The sequence below is a fragment of the Porites lutea genome, chromosome 3 (assembly GCF_958299795.1).
Source record: "Porites lutea chromosome 3, jaPorLute2.1, whole genome shotgun sequence".
In the NCBI taxonomy this organism is placed as follows: domain Eukaryota; kingdom Metazoa; phylum Cnidaria; class Anthozoa; order Scleractinia; family Poritidae; genus Porites; species Porites lutea.
Window position 1 is genome coordinate 29,815,292 of NC_133203.1, and position 18,627 is coordinate 29,833,918.

Genomic DNA, 18,627 nt, shown 5'->3' on the forward strand with positions numbered 1-18,627 from the left:
GAGATAGGAAGAGGCTTCACAGTGATTTTGTTACAAATAGTTATGGTGAGTCCTGGGACTCAGTCATCTTGTGAGTCCCTGTCCATAAACAATGAATCCCAGTTCAAAAACAAACAAACAAACAGAGTCCTAAATTGAAAATGCTTGGGCCTTTATGTAACCAGACAGTTAATCTGGAGACAGACACCAAAACTCTTTATTACAGTTTACTGATATTAAAACATAGTCCTTCTATATATTAAACTAAAATAAATATGCATCTTTAAACCACAGGCACAAAAATCACACGAACAGGATATTCCACCAAAAAAATCTTCAAATCGTTCGATCGTTCTTTGCGTCCTGCGGGACGCATGCCATGAATTATTTTGCGTCTTTGCGGATTTTTATGCGTCAAGGACGCAGGACGCAGAGGTAACAAAATCACTGGCTACACCCTCTTGATCTGCATAGTTCTTCACATCATACGAAAGCCTAATCCAATAATTGTTTTATTATTCATTCAAGATAATTCCTAGTGTAAAATCAAGCTAAATATGCTTAGCTCGATCGATGTTACGTTCTCGTTGTTATTTGCCCGTTTCTCAGCAAGTTCATAATATAAAGGAATGCTTAGTCTAGCAGATATTTAACAATTATTCCACGATTGCACGTTGGATATGAGATGGTAGATAGCCAACGAGGCGCGCCTCAAATAGCAAATGTCATCCGTCGTGTTGTATTCTTGCTGTTCTTATCATGTCTATAGGCAGTAGTTTTGTCATTTCTTCTTTTTCTTCGAAACGTGTAAAATGTTCAGCCATTTTGTCTTTCTCTACCAAAACAACGCAACCTCGTCCACAGGGCTTCTCGGATGCCGTCCCCTTTTCTGAAGACTATTCTGTACTTTTGACGTCATTTTTCGGATATCGCAACGTCTTCCAAATTTGGTCAACGCTAGCTGGTAATGAAGACTTAGTCGTGGAATTTGAGTCAATTAGAAATGGACAAAATATTTTGAGAGAATAATATTGTTTTCCATTTTTGTGTGGCAAATGAGGAGCGCGAGCCACCTCAGTGGTAACGTAAGTGCAACGTCAACGAGTATTAGTGTTAAGAGTAACCTAGTCGTGCTAAAGGGTGAAGACAAACTTTTGAGCAAGTGACACACCAACACAAACCCACGTCACGGCGGTCTAGCCAGTACCTGACGTATGCGCACAGCCATATCACCCGGGCAGCGGCAGCCATGGACATCTGTTTCGCCCTTATTAGGGTTCATCAGCATAGCATAGCCGTCGGGCCCATAAAACGCCTTGTTTAAACGCCCTTCACTGACTTGCTAAAAGGTGCAGTGTCTGGCTGAAGGGGAAGGAAAGAAATGGACTAGCTTTGAAGTTTTACGGAGAGAAAAAGAAAAACACTTAAAAGTGAAAGCCACAGATCATTGATTGGTAACACATTGGGAAATGAATTTGTTTTTTCTCTTTTTCTTGAGGAGCAAGATTGATAAGCTGGTGAGAGAACCGACTCGCTCACCACCATTGTGGCCTGGGTTCGAGTCCTATGGTTGGTCCTTTTCTCTGCCCCCCCCCCCCCCCCCCCACCCCGAGAGGTTTTTCTCCGGGTATTCCACTTTTCCACGGAATAAGCTCCTGCCTCTCCCTATTTTTTTCTCGCTCTCTTACTTACTTCGGTCCACACTCCACTTTTTCCTGAGGGGAGGGGAGGGGAGAAGGTCTGTAAAGAGGCTACTATCTGAACACCTGGAACGGGCTGCTTAAGAAAAGACAACCTTTTCAAACTCCAAATCGATCAGAAATGGCAATGAACGAATAACCAGCTATGTGGATGTGCTAGCTCTAAACCGTTATTTATTTATTTATTTATTTATTCATTTATGGTTATTTACTTTGAGAATCAGCGAAATTACCTTGAAGTCCATAATTCTCGTGTAGCTTTTACAGAAACTTGGGACAGTTCTTGGTTTTAAAAATTAAACTGATCTAAGGGAAAAAATTGTTACGTTTGCCAAGTACGACTGTAGATGGATGCGTAACAGACCAGCTAAGACTAGAATCGGTATATAGCGAGTTATATTTCCTTGGTCAAAGTCTACATAAGTATTCTGACACCGGATTATTAAACTGAAAAAGATAACATTTATACGATTAACCTATATGCTGAGTGACTTAACACTGCATGTTTGAGTTTTAAGGCCAAGTAGACATTAAACAGAGCCTGATACCATGAACACTTTGGTCGTTTTCCCACAAATTCGTTTATACGGGGATTCCTATACAATCGTTCCATACTAATTCTGCATACATGACTGTATTTTAATGTAGCCCAAGCTTGTTCAGTTTTCAGCCTTTCTGTAATTTGCAAAACGTACAACATTTTCCTACAAGCAACTTTGTAAATTCTGTAAATACAGAACTGAAAACTCACATGTAAAAAACTAGCATGCGAACTGTAGACGCATTTCGGTCGTCGCTTCTCGGAGGGAGAGAAGCGACGACCGGAAATACGTCTGCGGTTAGGTTTAGGCTAGTAAGAAACCTACATTTTCTAGCCTAAACAGGTTCGTCGGTATGCTTAGTACAAGTGTGGGCTATTTAGTTTCTTTTTCTACGGCAAACAAATAACATTGTAGCTCAGTAACAGAAGTTAGTAATGTTGAACTTTTTCCTTACACAAAAATTGCTTACCAAATTATTATTTCAGTGAACATGACAATAATAAGATCCCCAAAAATAAAAACAAAATAATTAATGTTGACTTGTTTTCCCAAGTGTACACATCTTTAATAGATTTTAGAAAATAATAACCTGTTTCAAATTCTTAGTTGTATAGGGGTATTCTAACTGGCAAATTTAAGCTAACAGGTTCTCAAACTGACTAGGTTTTACTTGCGGGTTTTTTAGAGCGGTTTTCATTTGAGTGTCGAAAAGTAATTGGTTTTGCACTTTCTACACGATGTGATTGGCTTAAAAGATTCGCGCCACCTTTTCATCCAATCAGAAGTAAAACCAAAGCCAATTGTGACGCGCTCGCATGCATTTTCCCGCGCTTTGCGTCAGCCACATGTAATTACTTCGAGTTTTGATTGGTTCAATGTACTGTCTGTGTCCTATGTGATTGGCCAGAGTAATTACTTTGGTTTTGGTTTTACGACACTCAAACGAAAACCACTCTATTCTGCACTTATTTGACTTGCAAGTTTGAAATATTAAGCCATTTCGGACTTGTCGTTTTTCAAGAGCTTTGAGCTGAAATGAGAGTCACCTAAACGTAGCCATATCAACCTAAACAAACTGGAAGTATGCAGGATACATTATCATTTTAGGCTTATGATCGAAATGAAAATTCTCCTTTGTAGTTGCTAGGCATTCCCTGTGAAGTTGCTTTTAAGAATTGAATGGCCATCAAATCGCTATACCTGAGAATATTTTTCATTTTATTTTATTCCCCGATATTGTAACGAGGCATTGAAAAATGGCAATGATGGATTTTAAAAAAAAAACTCAACGGATTATTAAATGAGGATACTTTTTCTATGACTCCCGTTTTAGAATTGCCTGCCAGTGGTCATCCGAGTTACGCGAAGGTCAAAACGTTTGAGGGCAAAGGCATCGCAGTATCTTCTACCTCAGTTATTTTAAGACCCTCTAGCCCCGGAGATCGAATCTCCGACCTCCTCTCCAAAGACCTCCCAACGCTACCCCCCCCCCCCCCCAAAAAAAAACAACTAATTGTTACAAAAGAGCCAGAAATGAAGGGAAGAGGGACAGACCATAGGGAAAGTTATGCGGGGGAGGGGGGGAGTACGACCCCTTCTTTTCTACTCTGCATTCTACCTAACCCCCTTGGGCTACTCTTTGTGCCAATAGCCAAAACACCTCGTCGTCGCCTAGCAAAAGATCCTGTAGCAAGTGGCTTTTACTACACGCACACACTCAATTGTTTACTTTGCCACTGATCACACAAGCTTCACATGCACAATGGCTAATAGATATTTAGTGTCCGGTCGGTTCTTTTTCAGAATCCTTTGAAGTGGTCATCCCTGAATGATCTTGGACACTTGCCATTTCGCTTGGCAGACAGATACTCTGAAAAGCCTGTCTGAAAATCAATAGTTGGCTTCCTAGCAACCTTCAAAAAGCAAACATAAGTATCTGAAAAGCGCCCACGCCTCTTCACACTCGTGTTTTCCCCTTCTGCGAGCCTTCGACGATCTGTTTAGAATTCCAATAGCATAAGCAGCTTCCAAAGAGGTAAAAGCGTCGAATAACTGACATTCTTTGGATCAAGAGTTCGATTACACATTAATTGTATTGCGGCATTCCTGGCATACTCGTTCTGCTGTTGTTTGTTCCATTCGAAAGGTCAAGCAAATTAACTTCAAATCTAACCTCGATTGGACTTCAACATATCGGCCCATTCGGAATCTTCAAATTAATCAATCCTTGCTTCCTTCCCGTTCAAATCCCTTTCGCCAACTAATGCGATTTAGTATGAACTAACAATTCCCGCCTTCGCGGTCGAAAATCACGCAATGAATGTATTGCTTTTGCATGGGCATACTTCAACTGTAGTGAGTATTTTTCTTAACAATCTTGCATATTCACTTTTGTGGGCTCCTCGTTTCAAGAAGCACTTCAAATAATAGAAGTTCTGTTGGTTTTTTACAATACTTCGGCCTTCAAAAGTTCCGCAATTTTTTGGCGCTACGTTTCAATGTCATTGACGAGGTCACAGGTTCTTTCCAGTGTATTTTTAAATGATATTATGATAATAATAATAATAATAATTTCTGTCATTACTACTAATAATAATTATTAATATTATTATATCTGTTACCCTTATTGTTTATTTCTAAAAATATTTTTCCATTTATTCAAGATAACTGGGGTCGAAAAAATTTACCAAATCCGCTTCCCTTTTTCACATAACAATTTTGCTTTTTTTAAAAAAAAAAATTTGGTTTGCGCCTTTGAAAATTAAAAAAAATGAAATATCTTGATATATTTTATAACGTTCCACTTAAATTATTTCCAAGTTGAGCGCTTCAACTTCGGCCTTTACGAAACACTGAGCACGCGGTCAAATATCAGTTTGTAAATTAGCAAACGAATTGTTGACATGTCAGTGATTAAAAACATTATTTTTTTTCTTACAAGTTTCTTACACTCCGTAAAAGCAACTGACATTGTTTAATTATTAAGCGGGCTTTGATAAATTTGTTTCCATTCTCATGAAATTGATCGTTAGCGTGTTTTCCAGTCCAAGGAGCACGTGTTTGATGGTCCGCGCGCATGCCTATTTGCCGCATCTCACCTTTTCACCGCGATCAGCCAGCCCAGTGACTGAAATTTTTATGATAGAGGCTAAAGGCGATAGTTTGCCTGCCGACTTCTGCTTGTCGTCCCCCATCTCTGGCACTCAGCAGACTGCCCGGCTACTCTGTGATTCGGCGCTAGGTAGAGAGCTCTTTCAGGTAAACTGATTACGGTATATTTATGTGCAACTTACTTTGCAGACCAATAACGCATTGCGTGAGGTTTTCTACAATTCGCATGATCTGACGAAAGCTAGTGAAGCCGTCGTAAGGAAACGCACCGCGTTTTGTTGATTTTAAACCTCCTAATTCAACGAGGTTTCAGATACGAGCTTCTGTTTGTCTCTAACAAAGGTTGACACTAATCTAGTCCACTAGAGAGCAGCTAATCGAAAATTGCAGTAAACTCCTTCAATCTCCGATGCGCCTTTCGTGTTTAGAACATGACTGTGTTTAGCTAAAGATCCGTTTGTTCGTTCCAAGAAAGCTCTCTGCGAAGCATTCGTTTGACAACGGCCTTGATAAAGTTTCCAGTGTCATACGCCTACAATTCTCAAAGGCTTTAAACAATGTTTGGGAGAGGGAAACTATTATCTTATTCACTGGAGACTCTACGCAGATCATGTACGCGATCTCTTTAGCGTGTCTTTTTGTTTATACTCTTTTAAATGAGCTTCGAGCTAGAAGATTCATTCAAGGTTGTTCTCACCGTGTTTATACTTCCAAAATTAGCCTTCGCCTTAGATCTGAAGAATACAAATTAGTCCGAAAGAAACGTACGCGAACGTAATTCATTCACTTTATAGAAGGACGCTCAATGAACTTTGTTTTTGCTCATAGCGTGACTGGCGTATTGTTTGTAATCTATTTCACTCCCTCCATTTTAGGCGCGAAAAATTCCAGTGCTTCTGTAGAAGAAGTAGCAACGTTTTTGGGCGATGACTATCAGTGTGTGTCCGTGTAGTCACTTTGTTCAGGGTTCCGGATGAGTACAATGTTTACTTCGGCAAGAGAACGCTACTTATGTTGGCCAAATATGACTAGAATGCATCTACACGCTTAAAACAAATATGTTAACCCGAGCACCCTTAAAGCGATCTCGTAAGCCCGTTTTGCGCGGCTCTTCGTCGATTCACCGCTTTGCTTGTGCCACTCTTTCGCTATATAACGAGTCGTTGTAGAGTTTGTTTAGATAAATTCGATGGAAGGACATGTTAAGCTTCCCTGTGTGTCACGGCTAAGTGGTTTCGCTCTTTTGTTTCTCAATTCTTTCGTGTGTGTTATCGACCACGCGACGGTTATGAAGGTGCGTACGGCACTGGCGGACGGGACCAAATTATACCCTGGCGACAATAAACAAATGGAAAAAAAAAAGCCAATGCTCTTGAGCAACTCCAATCACTCATTGCTTTTTTCGTGATGTATCTATCGACGGTTTGGATGTACCTATTAAGGATGTCATTCAAATAAATCACGGACTTGAAACGAACTTTCTTCAATTGCTTTTTTGCGGACAAAAGAGAGGAAGGAACCTATTCGTGTGTCTAAGATTGATTGATGCTAGTCTTTTGTTTTAACTAGTAACAAACTCGTGTAAATACACTAAATCAATTAAGATTTTGATTTAGCGATTGCGTGAGGACTCGACACTGTAGCAATCAAGTTTCTCAGCCATGCCTTAAGGAGTCAAGCTTCTGAGTCAAAACTGCCAAGTCCTTCCTACCGAATATTACCAGTGTTCCAATTTTTGCTTTTTCATGAAATTTTGTTAGTGAATTTCGCAGAAAACAGTTGTATATTGGTTTCGTGATCAGCCGGCGTCGAAGAGATGAGCTTCTTACGTGCAAGTGCAAAGAACAGCAAATTGTTAACAGCCCGCCTGTACACGTGGGTAGAATTGTTTTCCAGTTTGTATCGCTCGCAAATATCCCAGGAGTGGGCTACTTTAGTGCATAGCACTAACTGCATTGTATCTCTACTGTGCTATGTTTAAAAACCGTAGGTTAAGGACTCGAAAACCCTGCTGTACAGCTCAGAGTGATGTATATGATGAATAGGTCAGTTTTGAGAGATCAGTTCATATATGTAGCCATGAGTGGCTATAACTCCAAACAGAGGAGCAGTTTAAGTGTTCGTAGGAGAAAGAAAAACAGAGGCACACTGCTACAAATCAATTGTCATGAGCGTTCATTTGAATGTACCAACCACCGTATATATACATCGTAATTGATAAAACGCTTGTATGAGATGCAGTCTGTCAGTTTGAATACGCGCTACTACTGATGAGTCCATGTATCTACACTCTACAGCTGCCTCCTATAGGTAGTGCTTAGAGTAATGCTTAAGTAATGCTTAGTAATTTATCATTACATGGACAAGCTTCCATGTACGTTTACTAGTTTAAGTAGAGACGCGATGTTCAAAAGACATAATTTAATACCAGAATTAATGCTTGAAAAGGTCATACAACTACTTCACTTCACGATGTTTTGAGAATAATACCAAAAATGAAAACTCCTACAGTTTTCTTGTAATCTCAGTGTTAGTTGTTGGATTTTCTTTTTCACTTCAATAACGTTTTGAAGCATACATTTGTAGTGGTGTGATCGTTTGGAAAGGCTATTGTAATTGACAATGTCATTATCACCATCATCACTTTTCATGCTAAAAAATGATTGGAAGAAACACAAACAACGTGCAACACTGTCAAGCATATATCACGGTACATCTTCGTGTTAACCAAATCCTTCCAAAAATCATTCCGTCTTGTCTGGCTATAAAAGTACGTTCTGTATATTTGAGTTTGTTTTGTGTCCCTCTGCACAATGACCCCGTTCTCAACCAAGCTAAAACAGCTGCTCTTTTTGGCCTTTGATTTTTTTATTTTTAGTATCACTAGCTCTGATTGTAAACAATTGATGTCCGAACGTCCTCGGAGATGAAAAGTATCTCGCGCAATAGCATCACAGAGTACTTTCTTACTAAGTTATTTCATGCTTGTAAACTATTCGGCTGTTCCATTCACCTAGTAGTTACTATTTTTGTCAGAAACTTTCGAGACGATTTTACACGGATTTAGTAAGATTTTACAGATTGATCGTTTTATTTTGACGAAGTTTTCTCGCTGATGGTTTGCCTATTTAGTTCTTGTGTTGTGGTTGCGTTTCCTTACGATGAGTATTTCGTTATTAAAAGATTTTAAAGTTGCCTCTGAAAAGAATAACGTAGCCGGGATTGGTAATAACAGATCATTAATATTATCGAAATGTGTTAGGAGCGATAGCCGGGCAGATGGATTTAATTTTCCGTACAAAAAATAACGCAAGTTTGTCAACAATAGTGTTATTATTTTATCCCAAAGCTTACTAGAATCTAATCTTGAGCTGGATCGCTAAATTTCTTTTTTCAAGTATTATGATTTCTTTATAAAAGTATGTGCCAATTTATTTATCATATTTTTAACGATATCGCAATATATTTTATATTGGTACTGAAAGGCGTAAATCCTTTCCCGACAAAACAGAAAAGACTATTCCAGGAAAATTCGTCATTTTTTGTTTAATCTCATGTAAAGTTCTCATCAAATGCACTGAGAATTACAGCAGATGTCTGCTGCACGCAAGCGGGCTATGAACTAATCGTGTACTTCATTCACGACAAATCACTGTGGTAGGCCGTAACATGGACTCTCTGATATTTATCGCAAAATTCGAAACACTCCAGGGAAAGCTCTTAAATATAAGCCGGTGTTTTATCTGAGCCTCGCAGAAGGATTTCTTCAGCGATAACAGCTGTGCTAGTCCTTCTACATTTTGCGTGTCCTTTGTACCGAAATTGTGACTGAATCAGTGTCTAGCCCAACTGCACTCAACGTGGGGTCTTTCCGGCCCTTTTTCGTTTCAAGCCCAGACATTTCATCGAAGTTGCTGAATCTGTGGATAAATAAATCAAATTAAACTGTTCAGTGGTGTATAAGTAAGTTCACCAAATCACTAGTGCACCAAGAAATCACTTCAATATGGCGCGACACTCTTTGGAATGGTATCAAGTGAATCTCCAATTAAGTCTGATGTCTCTTTAAGCTCTAGTCTCCAAGTACTCACAATAATTGACCCCATTAATGCAGGGATGTGTAGAAAAGGAGTGTTTTGGGAAAAGCAGTATTAATAAACATTTAGTTTTAAGTCGTTTGTTGTGAAGCACTTGTATGCCATCAATACTAGATTCTGCGTTACGAATCATCAGCTATAAAATGACTTTTTCGTTCGGTGTTTTCTCCAGAACTACAAAATTCATTTGGTAACTGTCTGGATTATAAATGGCACCGCATAGAGTAATTGTGCATTTTTAAATTTATATGGATGTGAAAATCACGAACCTGTACATATAGAAACAGTTTTATTGCTGTTGTACCATTTAGAGTATCATCTACAGACAGAGAACGATGAATACCGTAACACTAAACACCACATGGACTGCTCAATGACTGGCGTTCATCTTGAACATCTACAGACTCGACACTAATATACCAGGCCTTGTGAATCGAAGGACAAGACCCGACGTGACTTAAGCTGAACTAAGGTGAATGGCATAGCCGCGTTATTATGGAGTTAGTATAACGATATGCCAAACGGGGCGTTTATTCTAACTAAAACATAGCGCGCCTTCAAATAACTGTTGACTGAATAGACAGCTTTCATCAAAACACATCCACACACTCCAAACTAATATAAAACGCCTTGTGTAGCATCACCAAAGGACTTCTCATCCTAATTAGCTTTTAGATGATCTAAACTGAGTGGTACAGTCAAATTTGAGAGTTAATCGAAGATCGCGGCGTGGAAAAAGCAATGATGTTAATTTCAGAGTCGCGTGCGTTGTCTGGAATGCTAATTTCATTTGGAGATTACTCAGAAAACGCACGATCCTACGTTCATAACACTTCTGTAAAAAAAAAAAACTTTTTTCATATCGTGTATTTGTAAATGTGTAATAGATCGACTGCTAATTGAATTTTCCATTTATGTCGTATTTTCTCTTGGTAGATATTGCGATAACTTCATTACATATTAGCAGACGAAAAATCTCTGCATGTTTGTATACTCTGTTAATAAACCATGAGATTACCTCTTTATTTATTGATCGATCACACTAGTAGAATTTCATTCAGTCTCAAAAGTTACTAGCGCCTCGTAAAGCATATCGTTCATTAGTTAAGGAAAGGACTGTCCAATATAGCGTTTACTTCAATGGCCCACACTAAAGAGAATTCATTTATACACAGAATTTAACTTAACTCTATTCGGTTGAGCACCGTGAATAGCTTCACCGAAAAATAAGTGCTTAAAAGCTTTCATTTAATGTAATGGTGATTTTAGACCACTTGGTACAACATGAAAAACAAGGCCACAGCAAAGTGCGGATCGGTAACTTTTATATGAACACGGAGAATTTCATCCACAGACTTAAAAGATAGAACATCTACGGCGTGGAAGGAACTACTTCCCACGCAGTCGTCCATTTGATGTTCCGTCATAGTCAGTTTGGGATTTCGTTCACGAACTTAAATTGAGTTACTAACCGCTGGCAGTTTACTACGTCGTAAACGGCTCCACAAAAACACTTTGCTAAGTAGCTCTAGTTTTCACATGATGCTACCTTAAAATCATTGCATTCACAGGCCGAAAAGTTTAAACCAGCTTTTGCAGCATGGTAAGCAGGGCCTCTGCAAAGTGCTGCTTTCGGCAGTATAGTCATTTGAATAATGACACAATATATACAACATCAACGGCTCAAACATCAAGTATTGCTAAAGCCAGCTTTCGTTTGATGGTGAAGTACAATAGCATTGTGCTAACAGTATCACTGGAGAGTGCTACTAAGTGGCCTTTATTTGAGTGGTGATAATTTGGAAGTTCTCTCTCAACTCAACAGACTTGAACGTTACAAGCAACAACTTAGGCAAGATTGAATAAAAATACCTCAACGAAGTACCGCTAATTATCTTTCATTTGAATAGCCAGAGCCAGGATTTTATCCAAACTTAAGAAGCAAATTGTGGGACATCGCTGTTTTACAGTCAAGGATGTGTTGTTGAAAACTTTCATCAGAGAGGATTTTCTTTTTAACAGGCTCCTCGAGCAAGCTTATAAGCTGCCCTACAAGGAAACGTTTTCTTGAGGTTGACACATTTTTATTCGACTGTTCAGAAGTTTAAGCAATTTTCTACAGCTTAATTACCGGCAACACAGTAAGAGGGACGCCGCTTAAATGATTTAACCTCCTCCATAGCGTAATTTTCATGTACACCGCATACTGTTTATCTCAAGCTTTCTTTTGGTAACATTTACCGTAAGATTTCATATCGTTTATTGCCCTTTTCAGATAAACTAACTTAATACCATCTTACAGCTCTACTGAAAGAGGGACACCATTCAACTTGATTAACCTTCCTCCATAGCGTAATTTGTATGTAGTACACCTCATGACTGTTTAACTGAAGCTTTCGTTTGGAAGGATTTACCGTAAGATTTCATATATGAACTAGCTTTACTATATTATCCTACAGCTCTTATAACTAATCGAAACCTAGATAACCATAAAACCAGCTACAACCGCACAGCTAACAGCACAACAAGCTGTACTGAAACCGCAACCTACGCCAGAGCGTTGGATATTTGAACATAATTCAAACGCCTGTTATAAGCTCTTCATACATCATAAAATAAGTGTGATAAACTAGTGCTCGATAGGCGAGATAGTCAATAGTTTTAAACTGCCATGTTATATCCATTATTACTAAATAAATCGTCATATATAAGATGCTTACCCTTAAAAATATTCTTTAGAAGAACCAGTTAATATTTTTTTCCGTTTAGTGAGCCATTAATCTGTTTTGGAGCTTTTATGCCTTATCTTATTTCTGGCTGGTGCATTCTACTGAATCTCCTCCTTTTTCGGCAGCCAGGGATCGGAAATGAAGTTTTTCGGTGTTCTCACTTACGACCAGACGACAGGTATAATATTGTACTACATGGCATTCTTTTTACGACGGAAAGTTGATCTTCCTCTATGACAAGACACAGTTAAAATGTTGTTTTGGGCGTCTTCGCTCTCAAACCAACAGCAGCAACACCCTCTTATAAAATAACAAAGAATTGCGAACAATTTAAAGTAATCTCTCTTGCACTATTAGTGTTACAAATTAGCACTATGCGTACCCTTTTTAAAGGTTGCCAATTTGAAGTAGGGACGACTCTTACATCGTTAGATTCTCGGCTTGTTTTGCCCAATGACGTATTCAGAAGAATAATCATGCGACCTATTTAGTTAATTAAGTTTTAAAAGAAGTGCAAATTGTTTGAAACGAAAGCGACATACATGTAGTTTTTTAATACGAGCTATTTTCTTCTGCATAGGAGCGCGAAAAGGATTGGACTTCAGTTTGGTCTGTGGTAATCTAATCCTTTTATGTTTGTTTTGTTTAGCTCACGGCCGGCCATGAAGAGCAAATGCAACAGACTTCTTTAACACTACCGCTTGGCAAAAAAACGTGACAAACAAAAAAAAAACTTAACACCGACGGCCGCGAAAGTACGGCTTAGTAGCTTTGAATTACACTATAACACTAAAGGACTTTATAGTCCACAAACTATGTTTACTTCGCAACCAAGGGGTATAGTATTTAAGTATCACAGCAAAAAGCTACCCATCGAGGGGCTGTGATTTGATTCGTCTCTTTATGCATTTTAGATGGTCACAAAACCCTTATGTTTGAAGCTTAAAGAAATTCCTGCAGTTGCGAATATATGATTTTCATATGTTCATTATTTCATGAACTAAAATAAACATATACGGTTTTTTTTGTAAGTTGTGAACAGTACATAACTAGCAGCGTTTGATATATTCAGAGTCTTGGAGAATAAACACAGATACAAACATAAATTCACTTTCTTCTGCAGCTGTTCTACGACACGTTACGTTATCAACGCAACTTTTTTTTAGCTGGCCTTAGTCTGTTAACAACTTTAAGGAGAGAAACACCAGTTTGAATATGCGATAATTTCATATACAGAAATACCAGTTATGTTTAGTAATGTCGATGTAACAGCTTAGAGGAATTGAAATCAGGATTTTGAAGTAGTTATACACGCTGTAAATAGAAATGTAAGATATTTCGCTGTCTTGTTCACTTTCTCTTTCAACTAAACAAGACCTGTTATTGCTACGGTGGTTTTAGATCCATATGTGTCAAACGCAATCATATTCCGAGACAGCTAATAGAAAAACCAGGTTGTTAGTTTTGCAGGTCGGTTAAGAGAACATTCTAACATTAGTTGTGTAGGTGAACAAAATTAACAACTAGTTTGACTTTTACTGATTAGTCAATTTCAGTGTGGCTACATATGAGAATAAAAGAAATCAGGAAACAGTTGCACAACCTTATTCTGTTGGAGCTTAAAGTAAGTGAATTGGCCTCGCTCATGATCTTAGTGTTTTCAAACAAGTTTTCCGAGTTAAAAATCTTTACCTGATGTTTCGTCATTCGCGTGCAGTTGTTCGCGCCAGAAAAGCTCTGATTTGTTGTATCAAGCTCGATTATCATCACTAAATTCACACCTCTACGCGGCTGCTAAAGACAACTTCACAAATATTTAATGCGACTTGATATGGTGGTAAACGAAAACGAATAGATTTCAAAAGGAACCTGCATCAATTATTTACAAAATCACTCCGGCGTTGCGAGCGATTCCAGAGGGTCTCTCTTTGTCCTTCCGGCAAGTTAACGGTTTAGCACGCTTTGCGCTTCGACGCATTCTTTCCAGCCTGCTGTTTCGCTCGTGGAAATGAAAAACGGATTCTGATGCCCACCGCTGGGAAATGAAAGGTAACGTTATGGCGCGAAATGGGTTACTTCTTGTACGATGAATGAATGAAGTGTGAAAATATTTTGGGTAGTGAATGGACCACATCCTTATGTTATAGATCTCTTTAGAATTTAATACTTTGTAGCTGTTTTGCGATTGTTTATCAGATTGCAGAGATTTACATGTTTTCAATGGACGCCCTTTTTCCAAAGGACTTTCCAGAGAAGTCATTATGCAGGGCGATAATCTTTTAATTTTTTTTTGCCTGTCGCCGATGAAAGGGACTGTTCAATACAGTTCATTGATGGAAGTTTGGATTGCTTTTTCAGCAAAAAACAACGTAGGAATTCACAGAATACAAAATTGTGGATACTGTTTGCGATTGTTTTCGTGTGTTGTGGATCAATTCATGAATGGGCGCGAAATCAGCTGTAAAGAAATAATAAATGGAAAGTCGCTATTCAGAGACTATCAAAGAAAAGCGCTCCTTGAAAATGGGTCCGTTAAGTGATTTGATTAAAGAAGTGCTAACTCGCTTTACATATATTTGTCACTGTCTTATACCTTCGTGTACGTTCGCGTGATCTTTTTATTTCCACAAAACAAATGGCGATCAAGTCACAGTCTCTTCTTGCAGTTCCAAACCAGTGAAATCTCAACCGCATGTAAAAATCATTTTCCTAAAGCGTGAGGTTCAATGAATATCTTTCCTTTGTTACATTAGCACTGATGAGAAATACAAGTAAACAAGCCCAATGCGTCCATCTGATTGGCTACGAGCTTGTCAAACACAGTTTCGCCGCCATTTAACAATAGCCGTATTGTCATCTGCCGTAAATGTACTTCACAACGTCGTTAAGGAGAGGACACAAGATTTCCAACTTTTCTGAAGCCACCGTGTTCGTACAATGGTAGAACTCTTTACCCAAACGATAGTTTACAAAATCACATGTTTCGTTGCCAGCGGGAGACCCGACTATATGGCGCTAGCGAGCTTACGATAAATGATTTACCGATTAACGTCCCCCACTGCAAAAGCCTTCCCGCTGGGGTGTTCATTGGTCGAACCGAATCACGTGTAGCTCACCGAAGAAAAGGCCGCAATTAGTTCCATTGTGAATTGACGAGTTCACCCGTACAAGGAGTTTGCGTGTTGCAGTTGAAGTTGAGGGGTTAACCGGAGCTAGGGGCAGTGTACATAGTGTGTGTGGCGGGAAAGCATATCCTATGTCGTCACGGCATTGTATGTGCTAGTCGCAATCGCCCACCCCAATCGATGTCTTGGCAGTAGACAGTCAATGAATGACACTGGTAAAAAAAAAAACGGCTTTGTATTGATTTTTGCGCAGGGAAAACCAAGCGATGTTGTTATCAGCAGAGCACGGTGCTGCAAACGAATATGTCACCACGTGTGTTTTGTTTACGTTCGATAAGATTCGCTCTTGGTTTTACTATCGAGTAAAGTTTCGAATTGAGAGAATCGTGTTCAGCTTTCTCATCTATCATAGTAAGCATATGATGCGCCTAGGAGCAGTGAAGATGTGAGGTATTGGTCCTAGAGATCTGACGGGGATAATAGCTTGATATCAGCGAAGTGAGCGGCAGTTTAATAACATGATGGCACTTATACGGCCGCTCGAGTCGTACCGAAACAAATCCAATGTGCGCCGCTTGTCTAATGCTTCCACGCGCCAAGTTTGGGTTTTCTTGCTTGTCCTAACAAGGTCCTTTCCGTTGCTTTACTTTCAGATTCAAGGCAACTGGAATGACGAGGTTCCCGATCAGTTGTAGGATTGTAGGCATATAATGAGCGATCCATTGGTTCAACAGCAAGAGACAGGCACGATGACAACTGATCGCACAGGCAACAAGGAACGCACTCACGCCGCCAAAGACGGTGAATCGCACGCTTCTCACGACACGGCATCGGCGCCCGATCACTCAAACAGGGAGCTACCCGAGGGAGAAGTTCTTGAGGGGAAGGAAACGCAAACAGCGGAGGCTGAAAACCGTAACAAAAACGGGCAGGAAAAGGATGACAAGAAGGTATCTTCCTCTCGGATTCTTATCGTAACACTTCATATCCGCGACGGCGGCGTCATGCGAAGGCCGCTGGATTTCGTCCTCAACGCATATAAAAGCCATGCTAAAAAGTTACGGCGAGTCCGTTTGGCAGTGTTTTGGTGTTTGAATTTTTGATAGTTCGCGTTCGCGATGAGCTTCATGAATAATGAAATCTTGCCGATGATTGTAGGTTTATATGATCGCGTGTTACGTTCTTTGGATTGCCGCGAATTCCCACATTCCCGCGTTTTCGGTGTCAATTCTGTACACATCTTTGTAATCGAGAATTCTTAACCTGGTTTACGAATTTGAGCGCCGTAGATTTATTGCGCGTATTTAGATCGATTCTACAGTGATACGGTATTGTTAGTGAGATTCTTTTGTGTGAAGCAAACATACGCTGAAAGCTCATTTCTCGAGTCACAGTTACTGGTGCGGAACTGCGAGCATTGTAAACACGTCGCGCAAATCGCGTGTCCTTCGCTTTTGATAGCGTCAAACAAAAAAAAAAAGGCCCTGATTGCAACACAGAATCGTAAATTACACTGCAAAAACTATACAACGCTCGGAAGCTAATACGCTTTTGGTTTATATCCCTCATCGCGCTAGGAAAGTATAGCGAAGTACTAAACGACCAATCTCACAGTTTAGTCTTAGCTGGAGTAGGCTTTTTCTTTATTGTGCGACAGACACCCGTTTCTTAATAGCGATCGCCTGATTTCGCCATTGTAGCCTCGCTCCAGGTCGACTTATTGTCGAGCGTGAGTTAAATATTTAGCACGATGAAAATGAAAATAAACTCAGCTTTAATACAACTTTTGTATGCAGGAAAAGGCGATTATAAACTGTCGAAGTCAGTGAATCTATTTCGTTCTCATGTGGCGACGGCAATTTCACTACGGCAGATACGGCAAGGCTCGTTCGCGGCAGCCATCGCCATTTCTCTCTGTCAGTGATTTTGATCAATGTACAGAAACTATTACGGCATGTTTCAGAAACAAATTCTCGTGCTCGGTTTTCACATGAGACGTATTCGCAAGCTGTCCTCACAACAAAAATTGATACCCTTGACGGACCGCTAGCCGGTTAAGGAGCCGTGAACTCATTTATCTGACGGAAGCCGATGCAAGTCTTGCCACGATAAATAAAAAAAAAAGAAGTTGTGCGTGACTATCTCTGGAGGCCATCAACGAGATGTTCATAAATGCTAATTTACATTCTGATCGTAGCTACTGTAGTTTTTGATGGAAATTTCACTTTAACAGTCGAATAACATTTCGGCTTTGTAAGTGTGTTTCAAGGAATTTTGTGTTTTTTAACTTCGGCGGAGTAGTGTGATTGAGCTTATTAAGACAGTTATTTACAGAAGCAGCATCTACGATGTGCACGAACTAATTGACTGCAAATTGCGCTCAAAGCTTCCATGATGTATGTACAACTCACTTTGTCAATAAGACATCGGAAGCGCTTTGTAGTCACGGGAACTTCTGTTTGCAAATGAATCGCATCGAAAAAGAATCTCGCCGCGTTTTTCAACTAAAAAGTCGTAAACTGTACGTGCGTTTTTCTCTTAAAACTGTTTCAGAAAGCCACTATAAAGGTTTTTTTAAATGACGGTCAAATTGTGCTTCTTTTAGATTATAACAGTAATATTAAGTATTTTGAAAAGATTTTCTATAAGCTGTAGCTAAATATATGTATGTCCTTCATTCATTCAACACGCGATCCTCATAGAGGTATTTCAAGTTTCACATTTGGTTTTTCAGACTTTTTCTTGAGTTCCACTGCTCCAGACTTTTTAAAGTAGTTGAGAACACGCGCATTATTTTGTACAAATGTTTTTACCCAAAAATGCTCTCTTCTAACTCGCTACTGGAACCAAGGTCTCAAGGGCAAAACACTTTTTTTTACAAGAGAGTTTAGTCTACCTCAAAGCTATTTAATAAATCACAAACTCAGTACAAACTAATTATCAATGACCACCTTAAAGTTATCTCTTCTTGTTTCATGTTTCGTGCTAAATTCACGAAAATTACAACCTTCGTTCAGTTGTATAAGGGTGACTTTTAGCGCTAAAGTGTCGCACTGCTTGAGCGAAGATAAAGCTCTAAAAACGGCGCGTTTAAAGAGTAGGCCTTTGAAAAGAGTATGATCTAAGATATATATAGGTTTTCTTTGGATTTGGCTGGTCGTTTTATAATTGATTTTTTGAAAACGCGAGATTAATGCAAATGAATTCAATAAATATAGTTGAAATGTTTGAGCTTGTACACGAAAATTGAACTGTTACTATTGAAATGAAAGTTGTTGAACAGTGATTCGAACAGCGATCCTAGCTTGCGCTCTTTTCTTTTTTCACAAAAGAGGCGCGTTTGT

The 18,627-nt window shown here is 39.2% G+C and overlaps 1 protein-coding gene across 8 annotated transcripts in view; it reads left to right on the forward strand.

The window, feature by feature from the left end:
- LOC140930887 (RNA-binding motif, single-stranded-interacting protein 2-like) overlaps positions 1-18,627 on the forward strand; it is a 43,785-nt gene that overhangs the window by 6,300 nt on the left and 18,858 nt on the right. For 5 of the 8 annotated variants that reach the window (XM_073380599.1, XM_073380605.1, XM_073380604.1 and 2 more), the window contains exon 3: positions 15,937-16,233. In XM_073380599.1, the coding sequence (XP_073236700.1) occupies positions 15,994-16,233 (240 nt within the window). In that variant the 5' untranslated portion in view covers positions 15,937-15,993. Of the gene's footprint in view, positions 1-5,265; positions 5,480-13,949; positions 14,208-14,788; positions 15,499-15,936; positions 16,234-18,627 lie in introns of those variants that run through there. The other 3 variants (XM_073380600.1, XM_073380602.1, XM_073380601.1) reach the window with 3 other exon arrangements.